This window comes from Vidua macroura, chromosome 6 (genome assembly GCF_024509145.1).
Source record: "Vidua macroura isolate BioBank_ID:100142 chromosome 6, ASM2450914v1, whole genome shotgun sequence".
Taxonomy (NCBI): Eukaryota; Metazoa; Chordata; class Aves; order Passeriformes; family Viduidae; genus Vidua; species Vidua macroura.
The window spans coordinates 45,147,774-45,168,644 of NC_071576.1; the positions used below are offsets into that span (position 1 = coordinate 45,147,774).

At 41.7% G+C, this 20,871-nt stretch overlaps 1 protein-coding gene across 2 annotated transcripts in view; it reads right to left on the reverse strand.

Annotated features, from left to right (window-relative positions):
• The window catches only part of KCNQ1 (potassium voltage-gated channel subfamily Q member 1), a 335,437-nt gene extending 316,600 nt beyond the window's left edge, over positions 1-18,837 (reverse strand). The window contains exon 1 of one of the 2 annotated variants that reach the window (XM_053981137.1): positions 18,434-18,837. In XM_053981137.1, coding sequence (XP_053837112.1) covers positions 18,434-18,831 — 398 coding nt within the window. In that variant the 5' untranslated portion in view covers positions 18,832-18,837. The remainder of the gene's footprint in view (positions 1-18,433) is intronic. The other variant, XM_053981136.1, reaches the window with a different exon arrangement.
• Between the last annotated feature and the right edge of the window lie 2,034 nt (positions 18,838-20,871).

Genomic DNA, 20,871 nt, shown 5'->3' on the forward strand with positions numbered 1-20,871 from the left:
CAGACTGTTCTAGAAGGCCTCATCACAAGACAAAGGCTGCCCGAATTTCTACTTGTTTTTCTTTTTCTCTCCTAATGTACCCTCTGCTAAAAGAAAAATGGATGCTGAAAATAGATTTTAAAAGGCAGGCAAAATATGATTTAGTTTTTCTGACTATGGTTTTAGGTTATTCTAGAAAAATAATTTTTAAAAATATAACATTTTGATACAGTTTTCACCATCAGCAAGATTGTGTTTACAAGAACCACAATAGGGTGTTCTGGTTCTAAATACTTGAAGAATTAGGTAGATACCAAACTATAGCCACTCAGCCTAGGTTCTTTTAATAGAAGGGTTTTTTTCTTCCCTCTGACTTTTTCACCTCAGCAACTGTACACTTTGAAGCTAGATTTAAATATAATTGTTTCCCATCATCCCAAACAAATGGGAAAAATAAATTATACCTAAAGATTATGCAATGACAGGTAACCTTCAATGTTTTAACTGTCAGGATTTAAGTCAGCAACATTAATTATTTCAGTCTCAGTGCAGCTTGGCAAGAAAAATCAGTATGTGACAAAATAAGAACCTTCTAGATATTTAGTATATGCACTAGAGAAGCCATTAATAATTAAAACATTTAGTTACTTTCCTGTGTGAGATTTAATGCTGAGCAGTGAATACTGAGGTGAGGATTTTAGGGGTTTACCTTGTTTCATGCCTTTTTTTTTTTTTTCCCCTGTTTAGTATTTTGGCTTTAAGTTGTTTAGGATGGGATTTTTTCCCAGGCTCCTAAGTGCACTGATATCTTTAATTGCCAGCAGAACTGCGTTGTCTGAGCAGCAATGAAAATGTCACCCACAATTCAAAACACTCATTTAGAAAGCCTGTCCAGTAAACACAATGCATTATTTATATTATAGATATAAAAGTACAGCTACCACTTTAAGTTCATTTGTTATCACCACCGAAACTTTGTTGACCCAAAAACACACCAAAAAGCAAACCCCTGGCCATTCTTTGCATCACGCACCACAAAAGATCTGATCTTTACCTCACCTGATGCACTCTCAGGTGAAAAAATTTGGAAAATATCCCTGATTTAATAGTACTTCATATACAAATTGTGTTCTAAACCAATTTTTTAGTTTGACACAAAAGGAAACACACTGCTTTCTGTTTCTGGACACTTTCTTTCAAACAAAGCAAAGAATTGGTTCACACAGGGACTCAAAGACTGCTTACGGACAGGAGGAGATAAGGCAGACAGCAAATTTAAGATGAGGATGCTTTGTGTAATGGGAGGTGATGATCAACCTAATTAAGAGTTTCATTGCAATTTCATACATATGCAAATCTATCTGCCAGCTAGCACAGAAATTTACAGCACTGAATTCAAGTTGAGTTAAGAAAACCCTCTGCCAGCCAGTAAAAATTAGCCACGTGCCATTCTGAGCACACAGGACACATATAGTGCCCAGTCATCAGCAAATAAATGAACAGCCACTCTAATATAGGGGCAGGAATGTTTTAAAGAGATGTGAGAGAATGTACATGCAAAAATTAATGGTGGGTTCTGGGCTTCTTCAAGGTCAGCCTTGGCAGAATATTTTTAGGAGGAGGAGTCAGTTTGATTTTTGGAGCCTCTTATTTACTGAAACTTTAGACTTACCAGGGAGATGGCTCCTGCTAGCTTCCAGAAAACCACATAGTAATAGATTCATAAAAGCCTTCTTCACATACCTGAAATCATAGCTTTTAAATGGCTCAGGAGCAAGAGGATTATAAAAGAATGCAGGCAGCACTCTTTTAGGTGTGGTAGCCTCATTCAGCAAACACTGAGGAGGCTTTCCAAGCTTTTATACCCCTGCCTCAGCCTCTAATCACACACTGGAGACTTTCTATGCTGCGGAAACACGTTCAGGGATGGTATAGGAAGAACAATAAACAAGTGCTTCCCAGTGTGTTACTGCAGTTATCTGGCCAACAATGTTTTGAGAGCTTGGAGTGCTCTTCATTAATAACCTACCTGTTGAGTTATCAGTGTGGTGGTGAAATTATCTGTTTAACTTCACTGCTTTAGCTGGTACTACACAAACCTCTGCCCCTTCTTCACTCTGTATTTCTCCTCAGCTCTCTATCTCCTCCTGTTTTTTCTAACAATCAGAGCAAACATTCACTTAGCAGGCCCTTGACTCACATATTTTCAAGATGACAAAAAACAAATGAGAGTGCATCTCATCAGAGAATTAAGTATGCTTGAGTACTCTGTGAATGAACACTTATACAGCAAGTTTTTTATTACTCTTCTTTTAAATACTCAGCATTTCAAATATTGTATTACACTGAAATCAGCAAGACTTCCACCAAAAAAGAATTAAAACCAAAATACAAATTAACATAAAAAAAGAAAAAAATCTCTGAAAGCAAGACAGATTGTCTTGCATAACTCCATGGAAGAGCTCAGAAACTGAATTTCTCAGAAGCCTCATGCTGGTGGCTGGGCTGCAGGGCTCCACCTTCCCAGGACACAAGCTGCAACTCACTGAGTTGGCTCCAAACAAGGTTTCCTTCATGACCATCCACCACTAATGTCTTTTAGTTGCTTATGACACCTTTCATTCCATGCACTGCACTCTATTTTAAAAGGATGTGTCCCAGCCTTAAAGATAGTTCTGCTTGAGACTACAAATAAAGAGCAATTACTGTGGAGGCTGTCTCATGTTACACTTCATCAGAATGTTATGAACAGTTTCCAGGTGTTCCCCAGAGACACGGGCAGGGCTTTCCTAGTTCCCATAGCAACACTAAAAGAAAACTACTAACTCTAGCTAAGTACCGATATTGAAATGCTAATTAGCTAATTGCTCTGTTTGTTTTCTCTAAACTACCTGGCCTCCCACCCCTCCACGCTGCCATTCTGGGACTAACATGCAAATAAAAACCCCTTAGGATCATGGGAGTATTTTTAGGAGATAAAAATGAATATAAATCAAAAACTGAACACAATAGAGGAGTCTAGATAAATGCCCTAGCTGAGGAAGAGGGAAACACATCCCCTGACTGGCTTTTAACCGTCGCCATCACCTAAGAGAGAACAGACTATATTAGGCTCTGAGAAGCAGGGAGATAGGGACAGAGAGCCCTGGTGCTGCCACCATGGAAGAAGCGGGGACAGCTGTTGTTCTGGACTTCAACAACAGACTCTGCACACCACGCCTCCTCATCCTCGGGCCACCGGTGTGCCACAAGGAAAGGAGAAAGGACAGCTGCTGCTCGGGACTCCAGTGACAGACTCTGCACGCCGCCTTCCTTCCGGCAACCTGGGAAAGCTACGACCGCGGGGGCGAGCTCTGCGTCGAGCCCCCTGCCCAGCTGATCTTTCTAATAAAGAGCTGAACATTAATAAAGGCATTAGCCCTGTTCATTTCAAGAAGACTCCACCATGATCCCTATTATTTATTGTTTGCATTGCCCTAGTACCTAGCAACCTCCACCATGTAGCAGTGTGTTTTTTTGGTTAAGCACTGCACACATACACACAAAAAAAGGCAATCTGACAGTACAAGATCAGCTGTGCTCAAAGCAGATTACAGAACATCAATATCATTGCAGGCCTGAAAGAGCTGGTGACTTTCAATAGATACCAACATTCACCCAATTATTCAAAATAAGGATTCATAGCTATGTGCACCATACCTTCTGCAGAGTTCATATTTCTTATAAATCTCAACAAGTCTCCTGGCTAGCAAGGCTGAGTATGTAGATGCATTTGTATTACACACTGGGTTAAGGAGAGATTTCCCAATCTAGAAACAAAGCATGCATTAAGCATTAAAGTTTGCTCTTCAGAATTTATTTCCTCACCAGAGCTTTCAAGCAATTCAAAAAGCATTTGGTTGTCAAGCTGCTCACAGTACAGAATTGCTGCACTGGTTATTTTATGGTAATTGCATAGCAGAGATCTGGCACCTTTATTAGAAGGTCACTCCCGTTTCAGGAGTAACAGAAACTGCTTGCTGCAGACAAAACTGCAAATCCATTCCCTGGCTGGAATTGTGAATGCTTAGAAAGACTTTTTTCTTGAAAGATAAATTTCATGAGAAAAATAAAAGCTAACAAATATGAGGAAACATCAAGATAAATAGAGGTGAGAAGTGAAAAAAACCACACCTCCCATCTAAGCAAAAGGCAACAGCATAGTAACACTGCCAGGATACTCTGAATTGAAAGACTTGAACTGGTGACCACTTGAAAAACAGTTCCTGCTTCTGTTTCATCACACAGAAGTAGCCAGCCAGTAATAGCTTGTCTATCATTATTCCAGCAGGACTGTTCATCTCCATAAATTAACTATAGACACATCAATAACTCAGCATTTCATAAGCCAAAGCAGTTTCAGCTGCGAAATTCCTCATGCAGAAGGAAAAAAAAAAAAAAAAAGATAAAAACAAAACCAACACAAATCATCCTGGCAACAGGCAATAAAGAAAAGCAGTTTCCTTCCACTTCAAGTGTGGACAGACTTCAACACAGAAAGTAAACAACTTCTCTAGCTTCTCATTACTGCTTTTCCTAATCTGATAAACAACTGCTCTCCCAAGAGTACAAAGAAATTCAGAAACATACACACAAACAAACAAACAAAAGAGAGAGAAAGAAAAATGCTGAAGGAAAAAGAAGAATTTCAAATGAAGACAGATACATACACAACAATAAGAAAAATGAAGACATTGTTATTTCTTTGCTACTTCCCCAACCAGAAGTATAGGAGTTTGGAGGAGAGGCAATGGTATCTATTTTCCACCTATAAATAAGGCATCAAAATAAGGATATCCTTATTATCAGTCACTAGGACTGTTCTGCATATTATTTTTGTTCCCCTTGCCCAATTTCCTTGGGAATAGACAGCTGCCAATAAATTACCCATCAAAACAAAGGGCTTCCTTGACTAGCTCAACAAATGGATGAAGCATTAAATGCAAATAGCCACAGTCACACTCTTAGAATTGGTTATTTCTGGTCAAGTCTCATTTAAAGACTTTCAAAGCTGCTACAGAAAGCAAGTGAATTCAGGTCTCATTCCAAGTCAGCTAGGGACAGTCCAACGTATCTTCCATAGTCATGTCTGAAAACCACAGCAGAGACAGATGGGACACATCTGCTACTTAAGCAGTAGGTGAAGGTCAGTGAAGCAGTTTCTATTGCAGCTACTACTGATCAACTAACTGCTGTCAATCTGCTCCCTGTCAGCTGCCATAAAATACACATATTTTTCATATTAGCTTCTTGTTTTAAAGTTGTGGTTTCAGAGTAATTTTCAAGGAGTTTTATTACTGCTCCTTTGTTTAAAAGTGGTTCAAACGCACTTTTAATTGCATTTAAAATGCTTGCTTGACATTTCCAAACCTGCCATCTACCAGTTTCTACTGATCCAGGTGTAGGCCCCTCATGGAATCTGACAACAGCTCAAATCCAGCAAGCTGACTTCAAAATCAAAATCTCACAGGCAAAGACATATACAAATGTTGATGCAACTGTTCAAAGTGATTTTGTGTCTAGCCCAGTTCCCTAAAGGTGGCATGAATTTTGGCTAATAGTGTGTGCCAGGAATACAGGGCCATTCAGAGAACATTAACCCTGAAAATATTTTATTTTCAGTATAAATGCATAAGCACGACTGCAACATTTAAAAAGGTAATCTAAAAGGATTAGGGATGGAAAGCAATTACAATATAGCAGCATCTATACTTTTAAACCTCAACTTTCTAAAATTTAACGTCTTCATATTGCCCTATGCACCTCCAGTCAACCTGTTCTCAGCATTCCATTTTGCATTTCTTTACCTGTTAGATTCAATTGTTCAACCTGAGTTCTTCCTGAAAACAGAGGATTTCTGCTGAATTTCATTTTGCATTCAGCAGAACGCTGCTGGCCAGAAACATCTCTGCAACATAGTGTCAGAGTTGCTAACAACACCAAATGACGCTAAACAAACGGCAACCCTCCACTGCCCAGCAATTAAAACTGATAAGAAGCCTGTGTTCTTCAGGACTCCTTTTCAAGTCTAACAGAAAGCTCTGGAATTGCCAGCCACTGGAGGTTTTTATGGCTTTGCTTTTTATGAACGCACAGCCTAGCAGGTGATAAGCGCTTTTGTGCACTTGGCTGGTGTTTGCCCACAATCACGACTGTTGATGGGGGTTTACTGGTGTGAAAGATGCCAACAACACCCCAAGGACAGACTGGGACATTCCAGCACTTGTCAGAGAGGTGCCAATTTGCCCCTAAATCAAACACGCCACAGCAATGCTGATAACAGCTTTAGACACGGGTGCCAGAGGAGAGAGCAGTCAGATTGTGTTATTTATCACATCTAGAACAAACAGCCTCCAACTTCCACTGAACTTGTGACTCAGGGGGTAAGAAGGCTAAAAATCTTATTTATGATAGAGCTGTCAGCCAGTCCCTGATGCCACTGCACTCACACATATCCAAGGGTGCTGAAAGCAAAGCACTCTAAAGCACCACAGCAGTACCAGGGGTAAACTCAGGAGCACAGGCTGGCTACCTACATGTATTGTCACTTCATCTTAGAGGACAGAAATATTCCCAGAGCACTAGATGATGTAAGGATGCACAAGGCACAAGGATTCCTGCTCTAGAAGGTCTTGCTATAGCATATACCAGTGGCTCTACCCAGTTAGGTGGAGTCTCAGCCTCTGCCAGGCTTCGGTCCCAATGCCAGCCAGGATTGTTGGTGCTCACTTGTGCTAACGAGCCCTTTGCCAGCACAGCCACAACCCTGCACTGCTGCAGCTACCGAGCTTTTGGGCCAGAATCAGCTCACACCCCATCAGCTGGTGCAAGTGCAGGGTTTGCACACGCATTCCCTCTACCTCCATGCTTAGCACAGCTCTATCCAGGCTGATCTAGCAGGCACAGCTCAGCTGTAATCCACATCTAGGCCTACAACAGCAGCAGAGGCACATCCTTAAAAACTATCTGATTAGTATCAAATTTGGTAGAGATAGGACGTGCAGAGAAGGTTACAGCCAGTAAATCTCATGGTTTCATTCAGGTCCACGGGATGTTGATGGAGCTCACCTGGTACACTCCTCTCTGTAAAATGATACAAGGCAGCCAGTAACACTGATCTGGAGGAGCTGTGAAGAAGTAAATTTACAGGTGGTCCTTCTTCCTTACTGTCTAGGCTCTTTTCCTCCATTTCGTTCCATGAATTCAAACTTATTTTAGCTCATTACTATAAAGCAGTCATTTTACACTTTGGGAAAGAAAGCACACATTGCCTAGCTTTCCCATGACCATTTATCTTCCTTGCATTGCAATAGGAGTGTTGTTCCTACAAAACATCCTGTAAAAAAACATTTCATTCTTCCTTACGTTTATCACAAGATGTGGAAAAGTTAAGAAACTACTTTCATTAACATACCATATATCCTAACTACATAGGAAAACCACTTATTCAAAGCAGAGTTCAATTTCTAAATACCTTTTAAATTACATTCTTCCATAAAATACCAGTTTTATTTTACCAAGGTAGGTGCTAATCTCAGTGGTGAAGCCAAATTTTATTCTGGTTAATCAATAGCTGCCTATGGGACGCTTTGCTCCAATTAATTTCTGCCCTCAGTTCCTGTCCAAAACTTGCACAAGTTCCTCGTGGCTGTGCTAGTTCACAGCCACTAAAATTCAACAGAACACAAAGTCTCTTCTACACATCAAAATGCCTGAGACACAGGGAGGGTGGGAAGCAGGCAAAAAGAGGCACCATATGAAAAAAACAGTGACAACAAAGTCTGCTTTAAATTGACAGTTGTGGTGTTTGAGGGGGATGGAGAGAGACTGCAACTGCAAAGAAAATACAGCACTTCACTTTAGCAATCAGACAGAAGCATAATCAGATTGCATTTGTTACAGGGAGGAGGAGGAAACTGAATATACACATGGCTGTGAGTTTTGACCACAGTTCATGTTGACTACTAGCACATTGTATACACAAACAGACTGATTTCCTCAAAGGACTTAGAAACAGTTTGATTACTTACCAAGTCATTTCCAGCAGAATTCCTCAAGAAAAGAATCCCATGGCATTTTGCATATATTATTTCAATAACAAAAAACACAGACCATATACAGGTTTCCTGAAACAAGCACTGTTTCTTTCAAGAGAAAGGCACCTGACAGAAAATGTCCCTCGGAAAAAGCAGACAGTCTCAGCAGAAGTTAACAGCTAGTATCAAAACCTGCTTGAATGGTATCTCCACTCTTTCATGTAAGAGGCACAAGCAGGTGGTCCTTTACTCCTACAGATACAATTCACTGAAAATTTCTAGAGATTAGGCTCTTCTCATGGTACATCACATTTTCACAGTCAGTTCAGTTTCTCTATTTCACTTTACAGTGAGACTTGATGGATGTGTAATGTTTCCTATTAAAGCCACACAACAAAAGAATGCCACAGAAGTCACCAAGAGATAACCCCAGTGCTTGAAAACCAGAGTGCAATAAGCAATTCAGACACCCAAGAAGGGTCAGCATTAACACAGTACACCTATAGCCATCCATGTGCTGCAAAACCTGCAGGATTTCAAAGGTCTGTTTTCTCCCTCACTCTTGTAGCTTTTTTCTCATTTCTGTAGTTCAAATATGTAGTTGCCCAAATAAGATCATGTCATAAAATTAAATAAAATCTACAGAGAGATGTCTTGAATGAACAGAACTATGAATGCATACAACTGACATGACTGGGTAACACTTAGATGCTTGTGCCTGGCATACTTTACATGCTGTTGAAACAGGATGCTCAGACGGCTTAGTGCTAGGGTGCTGGATGACCTGTTGACACAGAAAACATCAAGTGAGCAGGTTTATTTTGTGTGAAGTGCTGAGATAACCAATTATCAATACTTTCTGGGTCACTGCTAAGATAACAGCATACAATCACATGAACTTTACTCACATTACAATAAAGCAATACACATTTAGTTATTTACTCATTGCCAGGTTTGACCACATTTTAATGTCTTCTAAGGGGTGAAAAACAAATAGCATCTACTAGATCTATTTAGGATGAATATTAGAGGAAAAAAATAGGGCCTTATTTGCTGAAATTTGTAAAGATCAGATAAAGCCACTGCACAGAATACAAACACCACTGATTCTTAATAGGGTGAGCACAGGATATTCTCTACTTATTGAAGCCACAGGATGGAAGATCGTTGCTCTTGTCTCTTCCCCTATCTCCACCGCCCTGCACAAATAACTGGGCACAGGCATTTGAAGGGTTTAAGAATGAGATTAGCAGCAGAAACCATTTCCTGCATTCATTCTCCTTTGCTCTACTTGTCAACATCCTTACAAGAGATGAGGCTGTAGTGCCCTGCAGCTTACTGTGAAAAAGAAGACTCTAACCAATCCCAGCTCATTTTTAGATGACATGGGAAAGGGGATAGCTGCTGCAGGAGCAAACACACTCTTTGAAGGCAATTCCTTACTCTGCAGAGAGAAAATACATTCAGTGCAAGGACCTCAGCCTTTGTGGTACAAGGGATGAGCAAGAGTTCTGTCATCCTTGCCTCTGCTATTACACCTGGTGTCTTTGGAGAGAATCCAAGGAAATTACCTGGTGGGTGATTCACATTCTGTCCTCAAACCATGACCCAATTTTATGTACTATCCAACTAATAAAAGTGTGCAATATTAGCACTGTATAAAAGTGAAACAGTTTAAAAGTATCCCTGAGGTTTCAGGAATTCATTGTAGGTTTGCAGAGGAAACCAGCAACTTCTGAGCAATGAATTTCTACACATCCAAGCCTGCCCAGTCTCCTTGTGTCAGTTCCAGCTGTCTGACAGTGAGCAGCTTATTACAAGGATGACCACACTCTGGTCTACACAGAGGGGATAAGCCTGTGTTCTTGCCCAGTCTAAAACACATAGGGAGGGACAGAGGGAAGACCACTAATTGTTAGAAATCTACAGCTAAACTACTGGCAAGATGGTAAAAAACCTGCATACAAATGGTATGTGATTTAACATATTTATTACAGACAAGAGACAGCAGTCACCTGGACAAAGTTCATACAGAATTAGCACTGTAAGACGCTTAGTGTTAAAGAAAAGAAAAAAAAAAAGCCTTACTATAAATAAAATATTAAAATATTTCAACACATCTGGTGCACAATGCCTTGCAAGGAGTTTTAATTGCCCTAATTTTAGAGATAAGTATTCCAAGTTTACTAGTTGGTCCCTACCTTTTACCTTTACAAATTGCTCCCACTAAGAAGCAAATAAGTGTGTCCACATAGTTAAGTTAAACACATGATGATAACTTCTTAAGAATCAAACCAAATATTACTCCAACAAATGTATTCTATTTCCTATTATTGCAAAAGAAAATGTATGCTCTATTTCTGGAGTAAGAGTAAAATTAATAGATTATTATCGAGAGCACAATTTGTTAGGATAAACAAAGATATTTTCTACTATTCTATGATCTTAGTTCACTAAAAACAGTATATTTATCATTTGAAGTCAATACTAGTGTAGTTATATAACAAAGTATTTACTTTTTAAATAACCTCAGCAGAAAGCAAAGAGGGATTTTCTAGTTAAGAGTAAAAAATTCAGTTTTCTATTACCAATGGGAGAAAACTGTGTTGTCAAATTTGGTCTCATAAGTCCACTGGCATTAGCAAAACATAAGTGAGATGTACATTTCTAGTGAGAGCTTTAATATGAAATTCAAAGATCCACATCAATATTTGCAGAAGCAGAAGAAACTTAAAAGGATCCAGAAGCCCTGTCCTAGGTTTATTTTAACTTTGGTTAACATTTTTCATAAAATATTAAATCATCACAGTGATTGTGAAGAACATATGAGATAAAAATACCTACACTGGGCACTTTGCTAGGAGTATTTAACACTGAACAACCTGCAGTATAACTTCCTATTTTTGGGAGTTTATTGCTTTTAAAATGATAACATTCCAAGGCTGCAGACTTGGTGCTTGATGTATTCCTTGTGAAAAGTACCAGACATTTTTTTCTTAAACTCAAAAAGGGTTCAGTCGGTTTTGAGCAGATATGTGCTCATTATCTCACACAACTGGAAGTTCTGACACTAAAACAGTTCAGGAAAAAAAAAAAACTAGCTTTTGCCATGGTGGTTGTACTAAGCGTTAATAAAACATGAGCTTCCCCTGTGCCTATGTTTTATTGTAATGTTTCTAGGTGTCACATTTTCTGTTATAAAATGTGGTTCTTAAGGAAGGAACTACCATTGAAGAAATGTGGGACAGTATTAGATGGGATTACTAGAGCACAGAATATTCCTGCTTATTATATAAAGAGATATAAATATATGCTCACATACATATCTTCCTGGTAAGAGGTAAAAATTCCATACATAAGCTACTCCTGTTGCAGAGCCTTGTAAATGCCTGTGTTCTCCCATTGCCATGCCTGGTATTATAATGGTTCTCACAGGCCATTATGCCAGATGAAGCATGACTGCACAAGGAGGCTTAGTACCCCACCTAAAAAAATCACCAGTCCAGGCATTCTGCTGTAACTCAGCCAGGTTTATTTGCATCAGGCAGCCCTCCAAGACATTTGAAACATGTTGGATCTCTTGTTGGCAGGCAGAAAACACCTTGCCCCCAACAAGACACTATTTTCCATCTGGAATTGAATGAGCAAGTGTTCACAGCTTCTGTGCTCAGCCACTAATGCACATTAAACAATCTATTAACACACCAAATTAATGAGGTAATGCCAAGTTTGAAGTCAGCTAAGCACTGTGCCTGTGCATAGCTCCTGCAGCGTATCTTGACACTGTTGTTTGTAACACATCGAGCACTCAGACATTTGGAGCTCAGCCTAATTAGTTCACTGCAATTGAATCTCAACTCTAGTCTTGATTCAGCTGCAATGGAAGTTTGAAAGAGGCCTATCTACACAGCCTTGCACGTTTTTTCCCTAGCACTTGAGGAGCCAGGGCAAGGAAGTGTGCCAGAATTGCCCAACTAACCATTTGACAGAGACACAGAAATGTGAATACTGCACTTACTGGATTTTTTAAGACCATTCATGTGCAACTTTTAAAGGCAGGATAATTCTTTTCCTGGAGGAAAGCAAACATGAGAGAAGGACTTGAAATGTCATACTGGAAGGATGACGGGGAAAGAGAGAAGGCCTATTCCAGGAAAGCCTGCCCAAATTGAAAAAATTCATATCTTCTATGTGTGCATTTCACAGTTCTTTATTTCTCCACTGCACACAACCTGTCTTCACTGAGCACTAGTTTTGCCTGTTTGCAGTCTTCTGCTTCCATTTGTTTTTAGAAAACCTAAGCATCAGTACAAAGTCTTTTTTTGTCCCCACAAAACTTCTTTGACCAAATGAATTTTTTTTTCAAGTAGCCAACAATATCCCACTGTGCATTTCAGAACAGAAATTGGATTTTCCCAATTATTGCTAGAGGTGTCTTCAAAAGGTAATTTAACTAGAAGATACATAGATTTTCACATTCCTTCCCCTACAACAATTAAAATTCATTTCCACAATAATTTTCATGCAGCAATCACTGAATGCAGCAAATAATGCAAAGCCGGTGATTTCATCAAATTGGCTTCCAGGCATTGAGAGGATTTGGTTTCTCATACTGCTTTTCTTTCTGATGACTGTCAATTACTAAGTAAACACGGATTTTTTTTTTTTTTTTTTTTTTTTTTTTTTTTTTTTTTTTGTCAGTTACATAGTTATTTGTATCTGCATTTCTTAACCTAAGAACTTCCGCTGTCCCACTGGGAGAGAAAAATGGGGACCCCTTCTGATCCATAACTAGACTGACACTTCAGCTTTTCATGGCACAAAGACTTCATCTCACTTGGACTAGTCTCAGCCACAAGACAGCCAGACAGCTCATAGCAAAAATGAAACTTCTGACAGGTTACAAATCGGGAAACAGGGCAAGAGGGGGAAGCTCTGTACTGGCCAACCCAAAAAATACTATTGCAATTCCGTGGTCCCAAAGAAGCACCTTCTTGCAATATTGTAGCTAAGGGGCTGCACTGCAGCATGCAGAGAGTAAGGAGGGAACAACAAAACCCTTAAGCCACTTCTCAGTCTCACCTGCCTCCAAAAATCTGCCAAGAGCCCAAGCTTCAACATCAGGCTGATCAGCAAACAGGGGTGCCTCTGCAGCAGCAACACCTAAACATGAGCACACTTTCTTATGGGGCAGGCAAATGGTCTTCCCTCTTCTCTGGGAATACTTAAATCAGCTTTCCAATGCCTTTTTCTCTCAGATAAAACTTTACCAAGCACATTAATAGATACATAGTGTTAGGTTGCAAAGGTGTCTGCTCTGCTGCAAATTGGCCTCAACTAAACTACCTCAGTCTTGATGAGACAAAAAAAGCTAAATCTGGGTCCTCCCACTACTGGCAGCAGCAAAAGGGATATGACCCTGATCAAGCCATATTTCTTTCTTTCCACTTGGAAAAGCCAAGCTTGCTTTGGAGGATTTGTGTCTCTCTTTTTTTTTTTTTTTAACAAAAATAATAATCTGGAAGTCTGATTTCAAGCCACAAAAATCTCTAAACAAACAAATGTTCGTGTCAAAACCACAGCATTTCAGTTTGCAACATTCTTCAGTCTGAAAAAAAAAGTCATGTGTGAGCACGTGCACACACTAATTGTTTCATTGATCCTTTTTCCTCCTCAACATTTTACACAAGTATAAACCAGTAGCTTTGGAAGTATGTTTGCAGTATGTCAGGAAACGTGGCAAAAATGGGATTTTAAATTAGAGTTAGGCTTTTTCTTCACAATGTAATGTATGTAAAGAGCACGGTGTAAACACTGCATTGCCTTTAATAATTGATTACTGTGAATCCTGATTCAGGCAACTGGAATATTCTATCTGCCCTCACTTCCTAGCTCTGTGTGCACACACTTGCAGCCATGCTGCTAAGAGGCTGCCTGTTTCCAGAGACCAGTTTTCCAAACCCCAGCCACTGGCCAGTCCAAGCTTATGTAAACAACTTGGGATTCGAACAAACTCAATGACAATCATTACTGATTAAACCAAACTTATACAAAGGCAATGTAAATTGAACCAGGTACAGGCATGCAAAGATAAGATAGAAGCTGATTATCTTGCATGGCAACAAAGGAGAGCTGCCACAACAGAACAAGCCAACAGTCCATCAGTTTCCAAATTGCTCCCTCTGGTTACAGCCAACACTTCAAAGAACACAGGGAGTCAACACTGCCAGAAGCCGTTATTTGCCACACCAAGAACAAGAGAAATCAGTTCATAACTTCAGTTTCTTTAGGCATATTTTAAGAAGTTTATTTTAAAATTAAGAGGGTGAGAAGAACCTCTTCCCTGAGCACCTAATCTAAAATAATTATTTTTAACATCTAACAGCTTCACTCATTCAGTACTGTCACTTCCAACTGTGGGGCAGTACCCAAGAGTTTCAGCAGGCCACTATGAGGGCAGAGATTCTTTTTCCACCTCTCCCCATAGAGGCTGAAAACTTGATTCTTTCAGGCCTTTCAGGCATTTCACCTCTCAAAGCTGCTCTCTCAAGGTGCACTGCCGTGATAAGTGTGATAAGATGCCCTAGCCTGGAAGGTCACTGAGAACAGTGGCACTCAATCATTCCCTTGCTCTGACAGCCAAGGCAGATTTGGTGGCCCTGGCAGGACATTGCCATCCATACAGCCACACCACAAGGAAAGCTCTTGCTTGCAAAGCCCAAGTCTCCAAGCAACCACCATGTTTGCAGAAGCCATGCATGTAGATGCTCAGCCACCAAGCACAATTTACTTGTCCTGGTAAAAATCAAGGGTTTGTATACCATATGCTTCATCTATTTACATGAAATTTATTACAAAATCAAACCAAGTCAAGTAGCTGAACTAAGAGGTTCTGTCGTCTCCACTAGTACTTTTAGGCAGGTTTTTTGAGTAATGAATTAATGGCCGATTAGCCATTCCTTCTTCCCACAGAGACTATTCCCCCAGCCTTTAAAAATCTAATATAAATGAGGCACAATAATTCATTCCCTATTCTGCTCACTTTGGTCTAAGCAAATAAGAAAAATTCTTAGAAAATACCTGTCTAGAATTAAATTGATTTAATCAGAGACTGGGGTGTCAAATTACCCCAAAGATTGAAAACATCAACTAGAGAGAATATACATTTTGCATAGTGAAAAACAGGTATTTCTGACACCTTATGAAACAAATAATTCAGAACAAAACATGTCATGGCCTGACCTGTGCAAGACAGCCAGATTCCATCCTTTAAGTCAAGAGCAAATAAGAGTCCTTTGCTGCTCACCAGACATGCAGCAATGAAAACGATATGAAACAAATATAACCTAGAATCTGTGGATTAAAGCTTGTTCAAATTCCCTTTTCTAAACAATATAAAACCAAGGAAAATCAATCCTGAGTATCAGTTTAGTTATTAGTATTCTACATACCACTAACTAAGATTCCTGAGCAGGAAAAGGGTGTGACAGGCAATCAGTAGATGTAGTTCTTATTGCTTGATAAACAGTGTTTTAACAACCAGCCAGAGATACAGGTCCAGAGCAAGTTACATGGGCTATTCCAGGAGTTGTTTCTAATTGTAATAATTACAGCTTGTAATTAAGAACACAGCCACACACTCCACACCACGCAGAAAACAGAAAATTAAGCCTCCAGTGGTTGTTGCTCCCATCACTAGGCTAGATCTTGGCCAGGGCTCTCTACTCAGCTTAGGTCTTTATGCCCTGATTTAACACCACTCCTGTTTCCTCTCCTTCCCCTCTAAACATTTACGACAGCTACCAAGACCTCCCAGGCAGCTGGATAAAGCTGAAGGCAGAATAAAGCAGAAGGCAGACTGCAGAGGGAGTCAAAAAGGCAACAGGCAAAAATGAGTTCCATTTCTTAAACTCATTTGGGCAGGAGAGACTAACACCAGGGTCCTTGCACACCCCAAGATAAAACCAGGCTTAGCAATCTATGAATGACTGTTTATATGCTGACAACAGAACAATCAAAGTACTTCCTCCAGTGGGAAAGGAGCACATGCATGCCTCTGTGTGTCTCTCATGACTCCAAGTCCTTTCCAGCTCTGCACCTCATCCCTTGTATCCAACTGTCTGCACAAAGCAGGTCCCGTGCCTCTTCCCGAGGAGCTGCTGGTGCACAGCAGCTTCTCTGAATCAGATAAATCTGCCTCGCCAGTTAATTTTAGCGACACACTGCGGCTCTGTGGCAACTGTTCATCTGCCAATACTGTGCACCTGGCTGGTAGGGATTGTACTCCAAACACAGCATTTCTTGGCACAGCAGGAAGTTGCTTTGGGAGCTCAGAAAGAGCTGGAGAAGTGGGGACCAAAGGCCAGTAACTTACACCATGACTTAATGGGCACAAAAAGCTTAAGTACTACCAAACAAAAAAAGAAAAAGGTGGGCTGAGAACAGTAAAGCCTCAATTCCCTCTGCTGGTAGCAATCAGAGGTAGGCTGCCTAAATGGTACTTGCAGATTGCCTTGTGAGAAACATACAAGGGTGTCAGTACCCTCTTCTGTCTCTTCAGTGCCCTAAGGAATTCGAACAATGCTGGTAAGAGGCTTGAGAATATTTACTGCCACTATCATTCGTCACTGCATCAGAAGAGTTCTGGAAAAAAGGGAAATGCTGGGGCTAATGCTTACACCACGGGTGCGTGTTGGGGGGGAAGTCACATAATGACTTACCACATTACAGAATCTTAATTCTTGCGCAAACAGGATTAATCCACACTGCAAATACTCCAAAAAAAAAAAAAAATTAAAATTCAGGCTAGAACCTTAAGTAGTCAAAGGACTATAAGCTTGGTTTTTGCTTTTCAGAGTTTTCCTAGACTTGCTGTTAAGATTTAGAGAAGATTACTTAAGATATTGAAAACAGTTAGCTGCACAATCTAAACATAATTTGAGACACCTGAAAGGTCAGAAACCATAAAAGATAGCTACCCAAAACTCCTTCGGTGGGGGGGGGGGGGGGGCTCCAATACTCAGAAGTGTTTTACACTGTTCAACCACAGCTATTAGGCACCTCATAATTACGGTCATTACTCATTTTCTCATCTTATGGCATTATCACAAGGCTAAAGAGAATGGACCCCACAATTATCTCAGCAGTTGTACCCAGTCATCTCCCAATTACATACACTCAGATGACAGCTGTTTCCCTCCACTAAAATAAAGTTGGTACCACTTAACCTGTAACACTCCAGAATCCTCAAGTGTGGAACAGAAACACAAAATCCTGAACTAATTTTAGGTAACAGTTACTTAGAAATAGGACTTAAAATCAGAATACAATAACAAAGTCATAAAAATTGACTTTGGTATCTCTTGTCTTAGGATTTTGACCACAAAATATCTTTCAGTCTAACTGTTGAAATAAGCATGTATACATGTAATGGATATAAACACACACATATATGTTTGTGCATGAATACAATAAACACACACCACATTCTTACCTGACCTTCTCACCTACATTTAACACATGCCAATTGCCCAAGGGTCACACATGCTTTCAGCAACACCTCGATGGAAAACCCAGAGACACCTGTTGGCATGCTCGTGCACCACAGACCTACCACTTGCTGGCTGGGGTTTGACACTGCACTCTACAGACAGTACAACAGAGAAAACAACTTTCAACCTACCTACAGTATTACCTACGGGGTAATAAAAGAGACAAGCAAAAGGAGCATCACCTGTTTCTCATCCTCCTCTGACAAGACTGCAGCACTGATAATTGATAGCACCTGTTCAGTTAGAAACTGCTGCTATATAGCGTATCGGCAGCACACAGGTGTCACTGCTTGAAATCAGGAGCCATGCATCAAAAAGTAATAAAGAATGGGTGACACACTACTACCTATTTCATTTCCACGATCAGTATGAACAATTTATTCCAACTCCCTGGGTAGCCTTCTGAAGAAAATTGCCTGAAACCAGCTCCTCCGCTATCTGACAGATACACCTAAGGGCTCATGAACTGAGATATAACATTTCTTTTAACTAAAAAGGCAAGCTTTCCTCCGGAGGGTGACTTTTGTTTCACTTCACACCTGCGGGGGGAAAAAAAAACCAAAAACCAAACCACCCACAGCCCAAAGGACCGTATCTGCACGGTGTTCAAGCCCGGAGCACCGGTCTGGTCTGGAAGGCTCCGTTCCCGAGGAGCCTCCGGGGAGAGGACGAGCGGCGTACGGGGCATGGGGAGGGGGTTCGGCAACAGCGGCTCCTCAAGGTGCGGCTGAGGGCGGCCGCGGAGCCCCCAGCACGGCCGAGGCAGCGCTCCAGCGGCGGTAACGGGAGCGCGGAGCAGGTGCCTGGCGGCAGCGGAGCTGTACTCACACGGTGAAGTGGTACACGAAGCATTTCCACCCCGTGGGCCGCTCCAAGAAGTTGTAGACCCTGCCCTGGACGCTGCTGCGGCTCAGCAGGGGCTTGCGGAGGCTGTAGATGGAGACGCGGGGGTCCAGGCTGACGGGGGGCCGCGGGCAGTCGGCGCTCACCACCAGCACCTCGCTTCGCAGGCGCGGCGCCCGCTCCCGCTCCGGCGCGGGGCCGCATCCCGCGGGCGCCTGCCCTCCCTGCGCGGCCGCCAGCGGGGCGTAGTGGGCGTTCGGGGCGCTCTCGGCCAGCTCCAGCGCCGCCGCCTTCTTGCCTGGCGTCATGCTGCCTCTCCTGGGCAGCGACAGCCGGCCCAGGCTGCGGCTCTTGAGCTCGCCCGGCGGGGAGCTGGAGGACATGGCTGGGGCGGCGCGGCGGTGCCCCGGGAGCTGCGAGCAGCGCCGGGCGCCCCGTCCCGCCGCCGACGCCGTTGGCCCGGCCCCCGCGGGGCGGCTCCGGCCAGGAAAAGTGCGGCGAAACGGGGGCGGGCCCGGCAGCAGTCCCGGAGCGGCCCGGTGGGAGACGCTGCCCGCGGCACCCGCTCCTCCTGGCCGGCGCCGGCGAGAGCCCCGGGCGGCGCCTGGAGCATCTCTGTGTCGCGCTCCAAAATGTCGCTGTCCTTATTGCTGTCCTTCGCCTGTAGCACTTGTGTCTTGTCGCCGCTATAGCTGCGTGGAGGTGGTCTCTCATCTGTGTGAGGAGCTGCCAGGGCAGAGAGCAGGGAGAAAGAAGCCTTCCAGCAGCCCAGAAGCCCAGCAGACTTTCCTGCCTTCTCGGCCACTCTGCTGTTTCCCAGAACTGTGGCATTGGGTGGCTTGAGATCCTGGGGTACAACCCCTTGCTTCAGATTTAGGACCTCCAAAGCCTTCTGGAGCTGCTGCTCCACTCCTTTTTGCAGAATTTCAGCACCTGGGAGCAGCAGAACTCTGACAGAGCTGGAATCCTCCAGGAGGCTCTTTTTAAAATGAGTGACACAAACTATGAGCCCAAACAACGGGTTATGTAGTCCTTCATGTTATTGTAACCAAAAGGGAGTGAACAGCTGAAGAACTGGGGAAACTGTAGAACACAGCTAACACAGTCCTGCAGAACTGCATCCTCTACCAGTAGCATTTTGGCTTTTGTGGAAAGTTGAATATGTTTGGCCATTGAGAACTGGTCATTTTGAGGGCCTGGATAACTTTCCCGTGTGGTGGAGTTAGTTAGGACTTCTGTAACTGTGGTGTGAATCGATTTGTCGTGGCTTTTTGCACCAATTAGTTAACAATTTCTATTCCCAGAGTGAAGGGAAAGGTGCTCTTTGATCTGGACTGGTGGGTTTTTACTTCCAGCTCAAAATAGAACAGCACTAGTAAGAGCTATGTTGAGTTCATGGTTGATACTGGTACCCAGACAAGAATGTTACAGGGAGATAAGGTGCTAAATAAAGTTAAACGAAAACAACCCTGCTAATTGCAGTTCCATTCAAATGTCAGGCTGCAAGAATTGTAGGGGAACCAGGCAAGATCTTCCACCAGTGTAAACAAGAAAAAACAGTGGGTTCTTGTACTTATTTACACCCATGAGGGATCTGGCTCCATCTTAGGAATACAAAACCAGAAGTGTTAAAATGAGACTTTGCAAAACTTGTTTCTAAACCAACAACGTCCTAACCAGGCTTTTCCCCCTCTACCAGAGCATGAAGAACAAACCAGCTTAATAAAAGCAGCATTTCAAAGGAAAAATTTCCTGCATCAAGTCAAAATAGAGCCTGTTATTTCTATTTTGAAGAGCTGCTCTATTTTGAAACAAGCCTGCAAGAAAAATGGCTAATGGAAAAAAGAATGTCATCACTACCCTTGAAGGCTCACTGTTTGAGGGCCAGCCTGATAAAGTCTTGATATTAAAGCTAACAAATATGTTTCTTTATGTAAGTGTTCCACTTTGTTTTATAGACCAACATAATATTGTCTGGGTTATACAGAGCCTTATCCTGGAGCCAGCTGCAAAATATAACATACAGAGTTCAGCCAAACAAGAGGATGTATGTTCATGCGTAAATGATGCTGTTCTTCACAAAACTTTTCAAAATCTTTAAAAAATAATGTGGCATAATGTTGTTATTTATCCATTGATTAACAAAACAGAATAGAAACTTCACTCTATCTGAACCTAGGAAAATGGAATTTCTGTATTACTTATGCAACTTCCTTGCAAAAGAAAAGTTAGGGGATATTATGTACTTCAATAGCTAAACAAGGAAGAAAATTGGGAAGATATAAATTTGATCTTCAGTGGTCAGTGAGAAACTATTTCAAAGAACCAAAGTTTGTTTCAATAATTCTTTTTATTGCAAAACAAAGTCTCAAATGTATTCCACACCCTTATATATTGAGTTGTTTTTCAGGAAATAAGGTTTT